Source organism: Mustela putorius, unplaced genomic scaffold (assembly GCF_011764305.1).
Source record: "Mustela putorius furo isolate JIRA1106 unplaced genomic scaffold, ASM1176430v1.1 tig00000743_pilon_pilon_pilon, whole genome shotgun sequence".
Classification (NCBI taxonomy): domain Eukaryota; kingdom Metazoa; phylum Chordata; class Mammalia; order Carnivora; family Mustelidae; genus Mustela; species Mustela putorius.
Genome location: NW_025421464.1, coordinates 2,410,080 through 2,424,143, shown reverse-complemented (window position 1 = coordinate 2,424,143; position 14,064 = coordinate 2,410,080). Strand labels below are relative to the sequence as shown.

Sequence of the window (14,064 nt, the reverse complement as noted above, 5' to 3'; positions counted from 1 at the left end):
TCATCTCCCTTCAGCCATATTTTGTGCCAGCCTCAGGGCCTTTGTACTTGCCCTGCTGGGTTCTGGTCTGTGCCTTACCTGCTTGGTAGCCTGGATGTGGCTCATCCTTTCTCTGGGCCTCGGTTTCTCCATCTGTAAAAGGGGAAGCTTGGAGTCCTTGAACCCTAATGAGGGTCCATAAGTTTCCACACTTCTCAGCTTTGGGTGCCACCAAGAAGCTACCCTTTTTTGCTCTGTTTCTGCCTGGTGAGACCCTGGGCAAGATGCTTCATATTCCCCACTCCCCTCTGTCTCACCTGCCTTCCAGGGTCTGTTGCCGGTGCTGGCTGCTGGAGGAGGGACACATGGTCCCTGGGATCTGGTCCTGGAGGAGAGGAACGTTTCAGAGACACCTGTGTGGCTCAGGTAAGACCTTCTGCACTCAGAGCCCCACCAGCAGAGTGGTGCACCTGATTGCTGAGAGGTCCGGTGACGGCAGAGTGCCTGGCTCACTACCCATCGTACCGGGGAGCCAGTCCGGCCCTCACAGAGCTTGCCCAGCTGGCACTAGGCAAATGGTGTGCTTACCAAGTTGGGTGCACCCAGGATCCCGGCCCAGGGGAGATGGGGGCTCTAGCTGCACCTTCCCCTGACACCCACTGCCCAGGTTCATTCTCCTTAACCTGCGAAGCCCATGGGGCCCAGGGCCTCCTTCTGGGGCTCCACCCAGGCTAGCAGCTCTAAGGATGGGTTGGAATCAATCAGGTGAATTCATGGCAAGAGGGGAAGGGTTTGGGCCAAAACCTTGGAGTAGGTGGAGTAGGAGGAAGTGACATGTCCAGGGTCACATGGCCTGTGAGAGGGGCCTGAGCCCATTCCCAAGGCCCTGACAAATTCAAGAAAACAAAGGAAGATCCGTGTTATCTGGAACTTCCAGCGATGGCTGGGGGGGTGGGTGGGGGAGCAGGGGTCAGACCTTCCTGGGTCAGTCATGGGTTTCCCAGTTTCAGGAGAGAAGTGATCTTGGAAATCATCCAAAGTCCTCATGATATAGATGAAAAAAGAGATTAACCTGGGTAAGGGACATGGCCAAGGTCAAAACAAATTGGGGTTAGACCCGGGATTAGAATCCAGACTTTCTAACATCTGCCCGTGGCTCTTTCTGCATCTGGTGAGTGGCCCAAGAGAATGGGGAGAAAATAAATTGTTAATTCCTACTATGTCACACACACACACACACACACACACTTCACCCTGGGGCTCTCGCCTGTAAGTCAGGGCCATAGCCCTAGGAATCCCTTCCAAACAGAAAGGATTTGGAGGAAATGGAACCTAGGAGGTCATTTGATCCAGACTCCTGCCACTGGCTTCAAGGCTTCATCCTATTGTCTCATCTGAAATCCTCTGCAGTGAGTAGACATTATAATCCCCATCTTATAGATGAGAAAACCAAGAGGAGAAAATGAGACACTGACCTCAAGTCCCACAGTAATCATCAGCCAAAGCTGCCTTGACTCCCACTTGAGTATTCTTTCCAAGGTCATACACAGCCCAGGTTTCAGCTATCTGGCAGGAGGAAGTCCTTCCTATTGTCTAACTGAAATCTCTCCTGTTTTACTATGTCAGCTTTCCCTTGTCTGGATGCCTGAAGATGTGGAGAAGCACTATGATCCACCTCACAGTTCTTGACTATTATTGTAGAGGGCACAGAGCTAGAGGTAGGAGACTCAGAGGCACCCCCACCCCGACCCCTAGGGCTGAGCCCATGAAGATGCTTTGCTGGGTGGGGTGGGGGAAGTAGCCAGGCCATTTGCCATAAGGGCCTTCCCTCTACAGGGAGGTTCTGGGAAACCTCTAGAAAGAATTCCCTGGGGAAGAAGTCCTTCTGGATCACCCCAAGGACACAGGCTCTCCCCAGGATGTAGCTGCCAGGGGACTAGCTCACGGCCAGCAAGCAGCGGAACCCAAGGCCTCGGATCCACCCCCATGGTCAGAGGCGGCCTTGCGTTTCTTCCACACACACGCCGGTTCGACTTGCTTGTCAGAAACCACTCAACAAAATCCAATTTATGGAACCAATATGAAGTGGGGGAAAATGCTTCTAAACAAAAAATGTTGTTTTCAAATCAAGGAGGACGAAGGCCCAAGAGCTGGACATCTGGATGAGCAGGCCCGGTGCTAAGACCCAGATTCAACCCTGCGGAGGGCAGCCTGGGCTGGACCTGGCCTCTGGTTGGCCTCTTTCTCCGGAGAGACCCACAGCTCCCCCAAGATGTCAGCACTTGGTGTGCCCGGTACTGAGAGAGCTGAGGTCGCAGAGATGTCCTGAGGGCCTACGGTGTGCCAGCCACTGTGCTAAGTGCTTCCAGATGGACCACTTCACTGGACCCCTCCCAGCTACCCCCAGGAGGTAGGTGCTGCTAGGGTCAATGCTGTACCCATGAGGAAATCCAAACTCAGAGAGGCTAAGTCACTTGGCCAAGGTCATACCCTCAGTGAGAGGGGGTAGAACACTCAAGTGCAAGCAGTCTGGCTTCAGAGATCCTTAACACTGACATTTTGCTACGGAGGTGACTGGTCCCAAGCAGGGGCCTGTGGTGCCCAGGAACAGAGGTATGGAGGAGAGAGCTCTGGTTGAGACAGCTAGAGGCTGGACCCCAGGCCCTGTTCTGCTGTCAAATGCCTAGGAGTCCTTGTCCTTCTCTTGTCCCTCGTCATTTCTGAAATGGGGCAGTTGGGTGAGATGATTCAAAGCTGGGACAGAGTTTCACAGTGCCCACGAGCACATTAAAGGTTCTGAGAAGTCCTGAAGTAAAGAAAACCCAGTGAGGGGTTAACTGGAAGCGTTGACCAGCAGAAAGGGTTACCTAAAGATTCACAACCTTGAGCTGAACTCGTATCAGTAAGTCAGTAAGTTGACAGTTGTTACCGGGCCCTTTGGGAGATCAATGGGCAAGACATGATCCTGTCTTTGAGGAGTGCCTTCTCTGGAGAGAAGGTAGCCAAGTCGAAGGTAATGACCACCCTGTATGGTCACTGCTCTGAAGGAGACCAGCCCGGGATCCTGAGGTGCCAGGGGAAGAGGCACCTCACCCTGCCTGAGGGCCAGGGGAAGTATGGCAGAGAAGTTAACAGTCAAATAGGGTTTTAAAGGATGAGTAGGAGTTCTCCAGAAGAGAATTAGAGAGGAAGGGCAGCCCCAGTGGTGGGAACAGCATATATGAGTCCGTCATTGTTAGGGTTTGTGGTTGCAGGGGATGTTGGCAGAGTGGGGGATGGGGTGGGGGAGGGCTGGAACAGGATGGTGGAAGGCCTTGAATGCTAAACCAAGGAGTTCAGACTGTATTGTGGGGCATACTAGAGGTCATAATTGAGAGAAGAGACCCTTTGAGTTGGGGTGGAAGGGAAAATCTATAGGCCAGGAGTCCACTGAGGGGGCTGGTACTGCTGTCTGGGCCAGACCAGAGGAGGCCCAGACTGCACTGAACAGATGGTCCATCTGACAAGGATTTTTGGTTTGCAAGAAATCCAGCACAAAGAGACCTCGATGAAAATGAAAAGGGCCTTCAAGCCTGACTGAATCCAGGGGCTCCAGTAGTGCTGTCGGAAATCTGGCCACAGTCACACGGGCTTAGGGGTTGCTGTGTCTTCCACGGCTAGTGTTCAGGTCAGTCATGCTCCAGCTATGTGCTCCGAATATGGGGAAGGGGTATTTTCTCAGAGGAACTTCAGATGACCCTGAGAAGGATGTCGCTCGGCAGGGGAAAGCGACAGCTGCCCATGGTGGGTGGTGTCACTGGAGGATGCCCTGACTTCGCCCTGGCCCTTGAGGCCTAGACAGACACCTGAGGCCAGAGGGGGTGGGGCGGGGGTGGTCAGGGTGGGCTTCACGGAGGAAAGGAGCCCGGAAGGGAGACTGGCACGGTGAGTAGGACTGCAGTGGGTTGAGTGGGATCTCCAGGAGGAAGGATCTGTGAGAACAAAGACACGGAGGTGAGAGCGAGCAGGAGGTGTTCTGGAGCGGGTGAACACAAGGAGCCCTGAGGGCTGATGAAAGGGGGCGGGGCGGGGGGGGGGATGAGGCTGGGCCTGACGTCAGAGGTGCTCCTATGCCAGGCCCTCTGGCCCAACCGGCCAGCCTCTTCGAACACCCAGGTCAGGGGGAAGCAGCGGCTTCATCGCTCGATAACCTCCCATGGCTCCCCATGACCCTCCCGTGAGGTCAAAAGCCTGGCCAGGCATTCAAGGCCCCAGCATGCCCACTGCCACCTTATAGGGAGCCTAGGCTCCTCCGGGAGCCATGCCCACCGCACTGCAAACACATCCTTCCCTTTCTACGTAGACTTCAAGCCTTTGCTGGGGGTATTTCCCTGCCTTGAATCACACTCCCTGCTTGCTATTTCTACCCATCCTCTGTAAGCCAGCTAGAGGCCTCTGCCTCCAGGAGGCCTTCAGGAAAATGGGCCTCCACTCACTTCTCACACTGGAACTCCCAGAGCCCTTTATTTATTTAGCTAGTTGGGTTTTTTTTTTACACACGCCCTTCGACCAACCTGTCTGGTGGGTGCAGGGTGGCCGTCTCATGTGCCTGGGCCTTGGAGCTGGTCAGATCTGGGTTCAAATTCTCCCTGTGCCCCTCACTATCCATGTGACCTTGAGCACATCATTTGACCTCTCCTTGAGGACAAACAGAAAATACAAGTAAGGCCTCATAGGAGGCTTCAGTGTGGTTATATGGAAAAGGTTCCCGGCATGCAGGCTCTCCCGCAGCTCTCACCACCCTTTTTTGCAGTTGTTCAATTAGGAATTATGTCCATCTCACCCTCTATGAGCTCAGGCCAGGAAGGGACCACACCTGGTTTTTTTTTTTTCGTAGTCCCTCAGTGCCTGGAACATAGTAGGGGATTTGTAAGGGCTGACCTATCTGTTTTCCTGGGCCATGTGGATCCATTGTCCCCATTCTACTCTGCCTGCATGAGGCTGGGGGTAGGCCCCCCTGGCCCCACACCTGCTCCCCGAGGCTGACCCGGCGAGCTGCTAGGTGCCAGCATCCAGCATCAATAAATTACTGGCAAGTTCAAGTGACGGGACAGATCCAGTGTCAGCTTCCTCTGTGTCATGCAGGTAGGCTCAGGCCCAGGGGCTCCCCTCCCAGAGCCTTTCCCACCAAGGGCACCATCAGAATAATAGAATTGCACCTACTATGGGCCAGGTGCCCTCTGGGCACTTTGCACCACATTTGACTGACGCCTCACAGTGATTTTACATGTGGGGAAGCTGAGGCTTGATGAAGGGAAGTGACTAGCAATAGACAAAATTAATAACAGAAAGACAAGCCTCTTTCCTTTCTAATTCGACATAAATGTGCTAGGATCTCATTGCAACTCTAGTTATCATACACACTTGGGGTTTCTTCATTCATTTATTCAACAGCAATGTATGAAACACCTACTATGTGCCAGGCTATTCTGGACTCGGAGATCCTGCCGCCGAGAGAGAATCCCTACCCTTTTGGAACATGCGTCCCACTGCATGAGATGAATAGAAACAAGGAAACAAATAAATCCATACATTACAAGGTGCTCCTGGGTCTGTGGAGGTGAACGAAGCAGGGCAAGGGGAGAGAATCACTGGGGGGGGCTACTTTGAAAAGGGCAGTCAAGGAGGGCTCCTCTGAGGAGGTGACATTTGAATGAAATTTCTTGTCTCTTTATGCTTTCATTTCTGGAGAAGGGAGATGCTGGATTCAGAAGATTTGCAAACTCTGTGAGGTGGGTAGAATGCCTTCCTGATGGACTGTGGTTCCCTGGGCACCATGGCCCGGGCCATTGTAGGCACAGAGACATCATTCTTCTTCCTCTGCCCTTTGTCCTGAGTGTCTCTGTCCTAGGAGCCCTTGGGTAGGGCTTCGCAGAGATGCTCGTCTGAGTCTCTCTGCCTTGTGTTCCATGACACCATTTTGTTTTCAAATTCTCAACCCATCTGTCCTCATCTTTGAAAAGTTGGCTATTCCCTGAGCTTCAGGAGGGCTGGGTCCAGGTCCGTCTCATTTAGTGCTGTGTTTCCAACACTGGGCATGACGTCCAGCGCACGGGGACACTCACAACGGAACATCCAAATACATGGTAGAGAGACATTGTCACCATAAGAGCTGCCGCTCGCTGGGTGCTTGGTCTCACAATAGCCCCGTGAGTTAGGGTTACTTATTACCCCCACTTCACCAGTGTGGCAAACTGAGGCTTGGAACAGGGAACCCGTGTCAGGCCACGCGACAGAGGGCTGAGACTGGGCGGTAAGGTTGTGGTGAGGAGGACGGAGAAAAACACCGTCGACCTCCATCTGAGCTGTGCCTTTTAGAACCAGCCCGTTTATTCTTTCATTCATTCCCTCACTTGTAAAACATGTATTCCTTTACTCAATAATCACTAGACCTCAGCTCGTGTGCCGGGCCCTGGTAGGTACGGGTAACCAGGCAAACGTGAGATTGCAGTGGTTCTCAGTGGTTCTCAGAGCCCAGGTGTCTTTAAGCAGCCATGGGAGCCCCCGAGGCAAACCAAGGGATCAGGAAGGCTTTCTGGGTGAGGTGGGCCTGGAGCAGCAGGGCTGGGAGGGGGGTGCGCACGTCGGCTGCAGGAGGAGGTGCTTTGGAGTGGAAGGTGACAATGGCTGCAGGAGCTCTTGGCAGAAGGGGCAACAGCTCCCAGTGATGGAAACCACCTCTCCCTGAGGCTCCGAGGCCTTCCTGCTCCCCCCAGCTTCTGGTGGCTTGGCCAGGCTGGGGTAGGGCTACCTTGCCTCTGAGTTGTAGGCATTCCTGCTCATCTGGGCCCAGAGTCAGGGCTCAGTGAAAGATGGGTGATATGTGCCAAATTAGCTAAAGGCTCTGCCTGTGGCCCTGAGTCTCTTTCCTGCTGCGGGACTCAGTTTACCCACCTGTAAAAGGCAGAATTTGTGTTGGATACTCTCTGCAGACCCTGCATGGGTAACCTCTTGTGACCCAGGACATTCCTGTCAGCATCTCAAGTGGCCACAAGCCGTGGGGACCTGAGTTCCCTGTGCTTCAATCCCAGCTTCCCTTGGACATCTGTACTGAGGGCAAAGAAAAAATCTGAGGGATCTACTGACCTTGATTAATGGGATGGTCTACTTTGTCCTTTCAGCAGGTGGCTGGAATGGGAAGAAGGGAGGAGCAGTTGCCCCCTAGGACCACGACTGCCCCCCTTCCTGAAGCTCCCACCCAGCATGCTCTGGGGCAGGACCCCGGCTAAAGGACCACTGACCATGAATAGGCTAGAGGTCTGGGGATGTTTTGGCAGAAGTGGGTTTGGGCTGCTGTAGGCCTCTCTCGTTCTGCTCGGCCACCTCCATGTTTTCCTGGTACTTTTTGGGGCACGAGGCTGAGATGTGCCTAGTATAGAGTAAGCTGACATACAAGAGGAGAAAGCAAGGTCTCTGACCTCCAGGGCCCTTGATCACAGACCCCAGGCCCTCCACACCTCACTTCTTCTCTACTACTTAGTCTCTCCCCTCTTTACAATTCACCAGTGGCTTCCCATCACACTTAGAATTCAAAGTTTTTCCTATGGTGTCCTGCATTCCAACCCCTCCTCACTCACTTCACTCTTGGCCACGCTGGCCTTCTTTCAGCTTCTGGAAAATGCCGATCTCTTTCCCACCTCAGGGCCTTTGCACATACCGTTCCCTTTGCCAGAATGCTCTTCCCTCAGAGTGTAGCATAGATGGCTCCTTGACAGTGAACTCAAATATGTTCAAATATGCCACCTCAGAGGGGTCTTCCCTGAGCCCCCTAAGAAAAGCAGTCACTTGTGTTCATTTGCTCTCGCAGCTCTATTTCCAACAAGGCCCTTTCCCTAAGATGTAATTATTATTTCTTTAATGATTTCATTTTCTATTTTTTAATGATTTTATTTTAAAGATTTTATTCATTTATTTATTTGACAGAGAGAGACACACAGAAAGAGAAGGAACAGAAACAGGGGGAATGGGAGATTCCCAGTGGATTCCTGCTGAGCCAGGAGCCCCTTGAGGGGCTCCATCCCAGGATCCTGGGATTATGACCTGAGCTAAAGGCAGACACTTAACAACTGAGCCACCCTGACGCCCCTGATGGGTTTATTCTGATGGGGAGCAGCCAACTGAGACCGGTGGTCGTGAAGAATACCCATGGCAAATAGTGGTCAGGATTCCAGCCCAAATCTGTTTGACTACCGGAAGTCCATGTTCTTTTCACTGGGCTAACACCTTCTGCCACACTAGAACTCAGCCCAAGATGGGTAACCAGGTTTCTAGATTCTGAAAGGCAGGCAAAGACCCAGATCACCTGGATGGGTGGCCTGGCTTAGTGTTTACTGACATGGGTCTCGGAACTGAAGAGAGAGACCCAGGCTCAAGTAGGTACCACAGTACATTTGCTGAGAATGACCATTAGCGTTCCTGGGCCAGGGCACTCTTCTTCTCAGGAAGGAAGTCAGTGGGCTTAAGTGTCAAGGGGTATATTGGCAAAGTCAAGGCACAGGCTTCTGAATCATGCAGGAGCCCCTGCACCTCTGGGGCTGGGTGACCTTTAGGCAGTGCCTTCCCTTCTATGAGCCCCAGTGGTCATCTCTAAAAAATGGGCATGCCAGCCTGGAACCAAAAAGAGCTCTTGGGAAGATGAAGAGGAAAAACGACTATGGAGTTGTTGGTGTATATAAAGTAACATGGAAATGTAAATTATCTAAAAATAAATCTTCTATGTGAAATGCAGAGCAAGGTTGGGACTTGAAAGACCTCTTTGGTTCTTTTAGCATTTATTGGCACCTACTATGTGCTTGGTGCTGTGCTAGGGCCTGGGCACGTAGGGATGAGTCAGACATGGGCCCTGAACATCTGGAACTGTCTGTCTACTGGGAGAAGTGAGGCAGGCACTCCAGTGCCGGGATTCCTCCCAGGGCGACGGCAAAGGAGAGACTTCCTGTGTGATGTGGTAGCAGGAGACAGGCAGCCCTGGGCTGAAACCCTCCCCTCCTCCCTGCATGACCTTGAGCAGGTCAGGCTACCTCTTCAGGCCCCAGGCCTTCATCTGCAAAATGGGCCAATACCCTCTGCCTCTGAGATGCCAGGACATGGCGTACTGTAGGTCTGGAGTGGGGCATCTTGGGACGGGGTAGCCACTGGTTCCTAGACAGGAAATGGCCCTGCCCTGGTCAAAATCTGGGACTGGGCTTTGAGTGGGGACTTGCCCGCAGGAGTGGCCTGGGAACATAGGGGTGGGCCTCAGGGAAGACTAAGGAGAGAAGCCGAGTAATTCCTCAGGCCCAGTTAGGAAAGGAGGGCAGAAATTCTAGGGAATCGGCCTGTGCCTTTATTTATGTTCCTGATTGCATTCAGGGGGAGGGGGCCAGCTCTACCCAAGGTCAGCCCTGCCCAGAGAGGAAGGGGGTAGGGGGTCACCTCAGTTTACTCAGCAAGAGATTCTGGGTCTCAGTGCACCCATGAAGGCAGGGTGTCTTGGGATGAACTTGTGGGTGTGTTGAATGTGGCCTGAAGCCTTGGTGGGGTTGGCCTGAATAAGGCTAAAGGCCAATGTTGACAACTTCCCTGGGGCCTGGGGCTGTCCCAGAGCAGTGGGGCTGGCAGAAGTAAGGCCGTCCAAACTTCGGGGAATTCGGGGTGAGGGGAGAGGGAAGGAAGTTTGGGCCCCCAAAGGGCGGCAGTTTGGGGTTTCCCAGGGGAACACTGCTCTTCTGGCGCTGGGCTCCCACCCGAGAAAGGAGGCCAGTTGCGGGAAGGAGGGAAGAACGCCTGCCTTGTACCGCCCGCGCGGGGCTAAAATCGGGCGGGGCCGCCCGGGGAGGCCGGAACGCCTGTGGCCGGGCGGGGTCTGCGCCCTACTCCCTGCGAGACCGCGGGGTCCGGGCGCAGCACGGCCTGCGAGGCTCGGGGCCAGGCCCGGCCAGAGGGAACTCAGTCCCTGGGCTGGGCACTGCGCGCCTGCGGCTCCTGCCCTCTTGGAGGCTGCGGGCGCGGCGGCCCCTGCGCCCCCGGGGGCCGGCCCGGGGCGGGGTCTGGGTCCCGCGGGCGGGCGCGGGAGCGGGGAGGGGGGGGGACGGCGGCGAAGGCTGCGACGCTCTAACAGGTGGGATCCCGCGGCGTGGTGGAGGCGGGCGCGGGAGGAGGAGGAGGAGGAGGAAGAGCAGCGGCAGCGGGAGCCTGAGCAGGAGCAGGATGAGCCGCGCGAGCTGACAGCCGCCGCCGCCGCCGCCCGCGCCCAGGCTCGGTCTCGCTCTCCGCGCCCGGAGCCGCTCCCCGCCTCCCGCCTCCCCCGGCCGCCCGCGGGGCGGCCCGCCCCCTCTGCACCTCCGGGCCCGGAGCTGCCTCCATCGCTCCCGCATCCCGGCCGGGGGGGAGGAGGAGGCGGAGCAGGAGGCGAGCCGGAGCCGCCGCCGCCAACGCCAACGCCGCCGCTGCCGCCGCCCGAGCAGGACAGAGCGCGCCGCAGCCCCGCGCGTCCGGCCGCCGCCCGTGCCCATCAAGCAGCCGCGCCGGAGCCACACCGCGGGACAGCTCGGGCCGCGGCGCGCCCCGGCCCGGCCCAGCCCAGCCCAGTCCCGGCACCGGGCGGCCCGGCGGCCGGCCCGCCCCCGAGGGCGCCGGGCGCGGCGGGAGGATGCCGAAGCCGACGCTGCTGCTGCGCGGGGGCTGGGAGCGCGAGCGCAGCCCCGGGGACTCGGAGCTGGGCCGCCAGTTCCGGGACTGGTGCCTGCGCACCTACGGCGACTCGGCCAAAACCAAGACGGTGACACGCAGCAAATACCAGCGGATCGCCGAGGTCCTGCAGGGCGGCGGCGGGACCGGCGCGGGCAGCGGCCCGGCGGCCGGCGAGAAAGGCAAGTTCCAGTTCTGGGTGCGCTCCAAGGGCTTCCGCCTGGGCAGCGGCCGGGAACCCAAGATGGGCCAAGTGGTGTATGTGCCGGTCAAGACGGGCTCGGTGAGTGCGCGCGCGGCGGCCGCGGGCCGGTCCCGCCGCGGGGCTCGGGGCGGGCGGGGGCGGGGTGTGGGGGTGTGGGGGTGTGGATGTATGTCCGAACGTGTGTCCCTGAGGTTGTCCGTGGGTCTGGCCCGCCCGGGGCGCACGCGTCCCTGCTCACCCGCCCGCCCCGGCCCGCCCAGACAGCGCTCCGGGTTCGGGGCGTCCCTGCCCCCCTCTGCGCCGCTGCCCGGGCCGTGGCCGTGCCGGGCGGGCTGTCCCGGGTAGCTCACCCCAGCATGTTCCGTCCTCCCGTCCCCTCCCCCAGCCAGCAGGCGGCTGCTCCGAAGCCTGAGCCTCCCCCCCGCCCGCCCCGGGGCTGCCTGTCCCGGGCGCCTCGCGCTCCCGCCCCCGGGCCGGCTGGGCGGTGTGTGTGTGTGTGTGTGTGTGTGTGTGTGTGTCTGTGTGTGTCCGTGTGTGTGTGTGTCCGTGTGTGCGTGTGTGTGTGGAGGGTGGTGCCGCGGGAGGGGGGGCAGGGGCCGCTACGGGACGGGGAGTCCACTCGGCTCCCCAGCGCCAGGGGAGGGGGCCCGCCCCGGCACTGTCTCCCCGACCCCACCCGGGGCTGGCCCGGGGAGGGGCGGCCCGAGCCGCAGCCTGGCGCAGGAGCAGCCTCGCGCGGGTGGGTGGGGCGCCCCCTCCGCCCCCCGGGCCCCTAGCTCCCCCCTCCCCGGGACGGGGGCGGCCTGACCTATCCATCCCCTCCCCTCCCCCGTCCCCGGGGCCGGCCCGGTCCGGGCGGGGTGGCGTGGGGGAGGGGGCGGGGAACCGCAGCCGCCGCGAGGGAGGAGGCGGGCGGCCGGGCGGGGGCGTCCCCTCCGGCCCGGGGCGCCCTGGAGAGGGCGTGCGGCGCGGGCCCCGCGGCTCCCCCGCCGGGACCTCATTGTTCTGCAGCGGGTGGGGGCTGGGGGGGGCGGCTGCTCCCCGGGCGCTGCTGAGCTTTGAACTTTCCGTCGCAGAGACCCTCCATTAGTGCGTTCAGCCCCCGGCCCGGCCCGGCCCGGCCGGCCTCCTTCCCTGCCCCCCTCGCTCCCTCCCCGGCCTCGCCCGGCCCGAGCGAGCGAGCCGGGCCGCCCCGCGCCGGCCTCCCTCCCTCCCTCGCTCCCCCGCTCCCCCCTCCGTGCTCCTCCCCCGTCCGGCCCGCCCGCCCCGCGCTCAGCCCCGTCCCCGGCCGGAGCGGGCTCTTCACACACAATTGATTCGGTCGTTACGAAAAGTGCACTTGTCCCCTCCCCCTCCCCCTCCGGCGGCCGCCCGGGCCCGGGCCCGCGGGGTGAGGGGGCCGCGAGGGAGGGAGGCGGGAGCCAGGGAGCGGATCCGGAGGCGCCTCCCCCCCGCGCCTAGGGGACGGGGCTGCAGGCCGCGGGGAGTGGGGAGCCGTGAGCGCGGAGGGCGGGCGGCCCATCTGCGAGGAGCGCTGATAACCGCGCCGCGGCCGCTGCGGCCGCCAGCAGCCCATCTGCGCCGCTGCCGCCTCCGGCCGGACCCGAAGCATGGGGCCGGGCCAAGGGGTGCGCCGGGGCTGGATTCCCGGAGGGTGAGGTTGGAGCAGTGGCCCACCCCGCGCGAGTCAGGGACCCCCCTCCCCAGCCCCAATCAGTACTCTCCCCCCAACCCCGGGAGTGTGGGTCATTGTCCCCTCCCCTGATTGAGTCAGGGACCCCTCCCCCAGCCCAAATCAGTGCCCGCTTGCCCATACGGGGTGTAAGGGCCATTGCCTCTTCCCAGCTTAGGTCAGTCTTCCCCACCCTGCCAGTTTCATACCCCCTTGGGTTCCCCCCATCTTGGGCTAGTGTCCCCAGTCTAAGTGTTGGTTTTGTTTTGGGGTTTTTTTTTGAGGTCAGTGACCCACCAGGTGGTTGACTGGGTCTGTGCCCCCTCCCCTGGGTCAGTGCCCCCTCCCCTGGGTCAGTGCCCTCAGCCATCCAAGCCAGCTAGCACCTCCTACCCCAGCCTGCTTATCCCTCCCCAGGGAGCTGAGAGTCTTGGTTCACCTTCCCCATAGCAGGAAGCAGGATCCCCCACTGTACCCTGTACTGAAGTTGAGAGGCAGGTGACCCTCAGTTTTGGCAGCTGGCTCACGGGTTCTGTGTGGGTCCATCTGTCCCCTAGGGAGTAGGCATCATGGGCTGTCCCTTTACCCTCTTAGCAACGCTGCTGTCAAGGCAGAGCAAGCATGAGCATTCACACACACACACACACACACACACACGCACACCCATCCAGGCCACATGCAGAAATTGGGTGCTAGGCCTGGGCTCCAGCTCCTCCCAGCCTAACCAGTCCCTTCAGATTCTTCCTGAGGCTCCTCCTGACCTGCCTCACCTGTCCCTGACATCAGGGCCCCCACCAGCCTCCACCCTGGCTCCCAGACCAATAATAAGCTTTCCCCAAGGGACCACCTGCCTGGGAGGCAGAGAAAGGGGACCCAGGTCTCCCTGCCCAGGCTGCCAGGAGGACGACAAACACAACAGAGCAGATGTGCCCTCCTTCAACAGCCTGTTCCTCCGGCTCCCCATGCCTTCCTGCCTGGCCTGCTGGTCCCCAGAGAGCCCGTTAGTTACCTGCCACTCGCCCGCCCAGCTGACTGGAGCCAGCCGCAGGAGCTGCCCCGAGTCCTGCCACCCCCATCTCCAAGCACCTTCCTGGGGCTCAGTAATTATTTTTATATTTCCATTTTTCTTTCCACTGATCTAAGAGGAACAAATCCTGCTGGGAATTCTGGGCCAGTCATGGCCTCTTCCTGGGAGGGGCTGAATGGGACCGTCTTTGAAAGGTGCAAAGGACATCCCCCTGTTTGTGTGTGTGCGTGCGTGTGCGCGCACGCGCACACACACACACACACACACACAAAGTTGCCATTGCCTCTGGTGGCAGTTGGGAGACATCCTGTAGTTTTGTCCTGGGTGGGTTTTCGTGAAGGTCATCAGGCTGTAAATCTTTGTCCCAGACACTTGCTCGGCCAACATAGGCCTTGTATTGGGTGTGGGGCACTGGGGCTGGTGGGACCCTGCCTGCTCCCAGGCACCCAGCTGGTGGGGGAGGCGTGCCTAGGT

At 59.0% G+C, this 14,064-nt stretch overlaps 1 protein-coding gene across 1 annotated transcript in view; it reads left to right on the top strand.

The window, feature by feature from the left end:
* The first annotated feature begins 10,481 nt into the window (after window positions 1-10,481).
* NOL4L (nucleolar protein 4 like) overlaps window positions 10,482-14,064 on the top strand; it is a 130,689-nt gene continuing 127,106 nt past the window's right edge. The window contains exon 1 of the mRNA XM_045084062.1: window positions 10,482-10,969. Within this exon, the coding sequence (XP_044939997.1) occupies window positions 10,649-10,969 (321 nt within the window). The 5' untranslated portion in view covers window positions 10,482-10,648. The remainder of the gene's footprint in view (window positions 10,970-14,064) is intronic.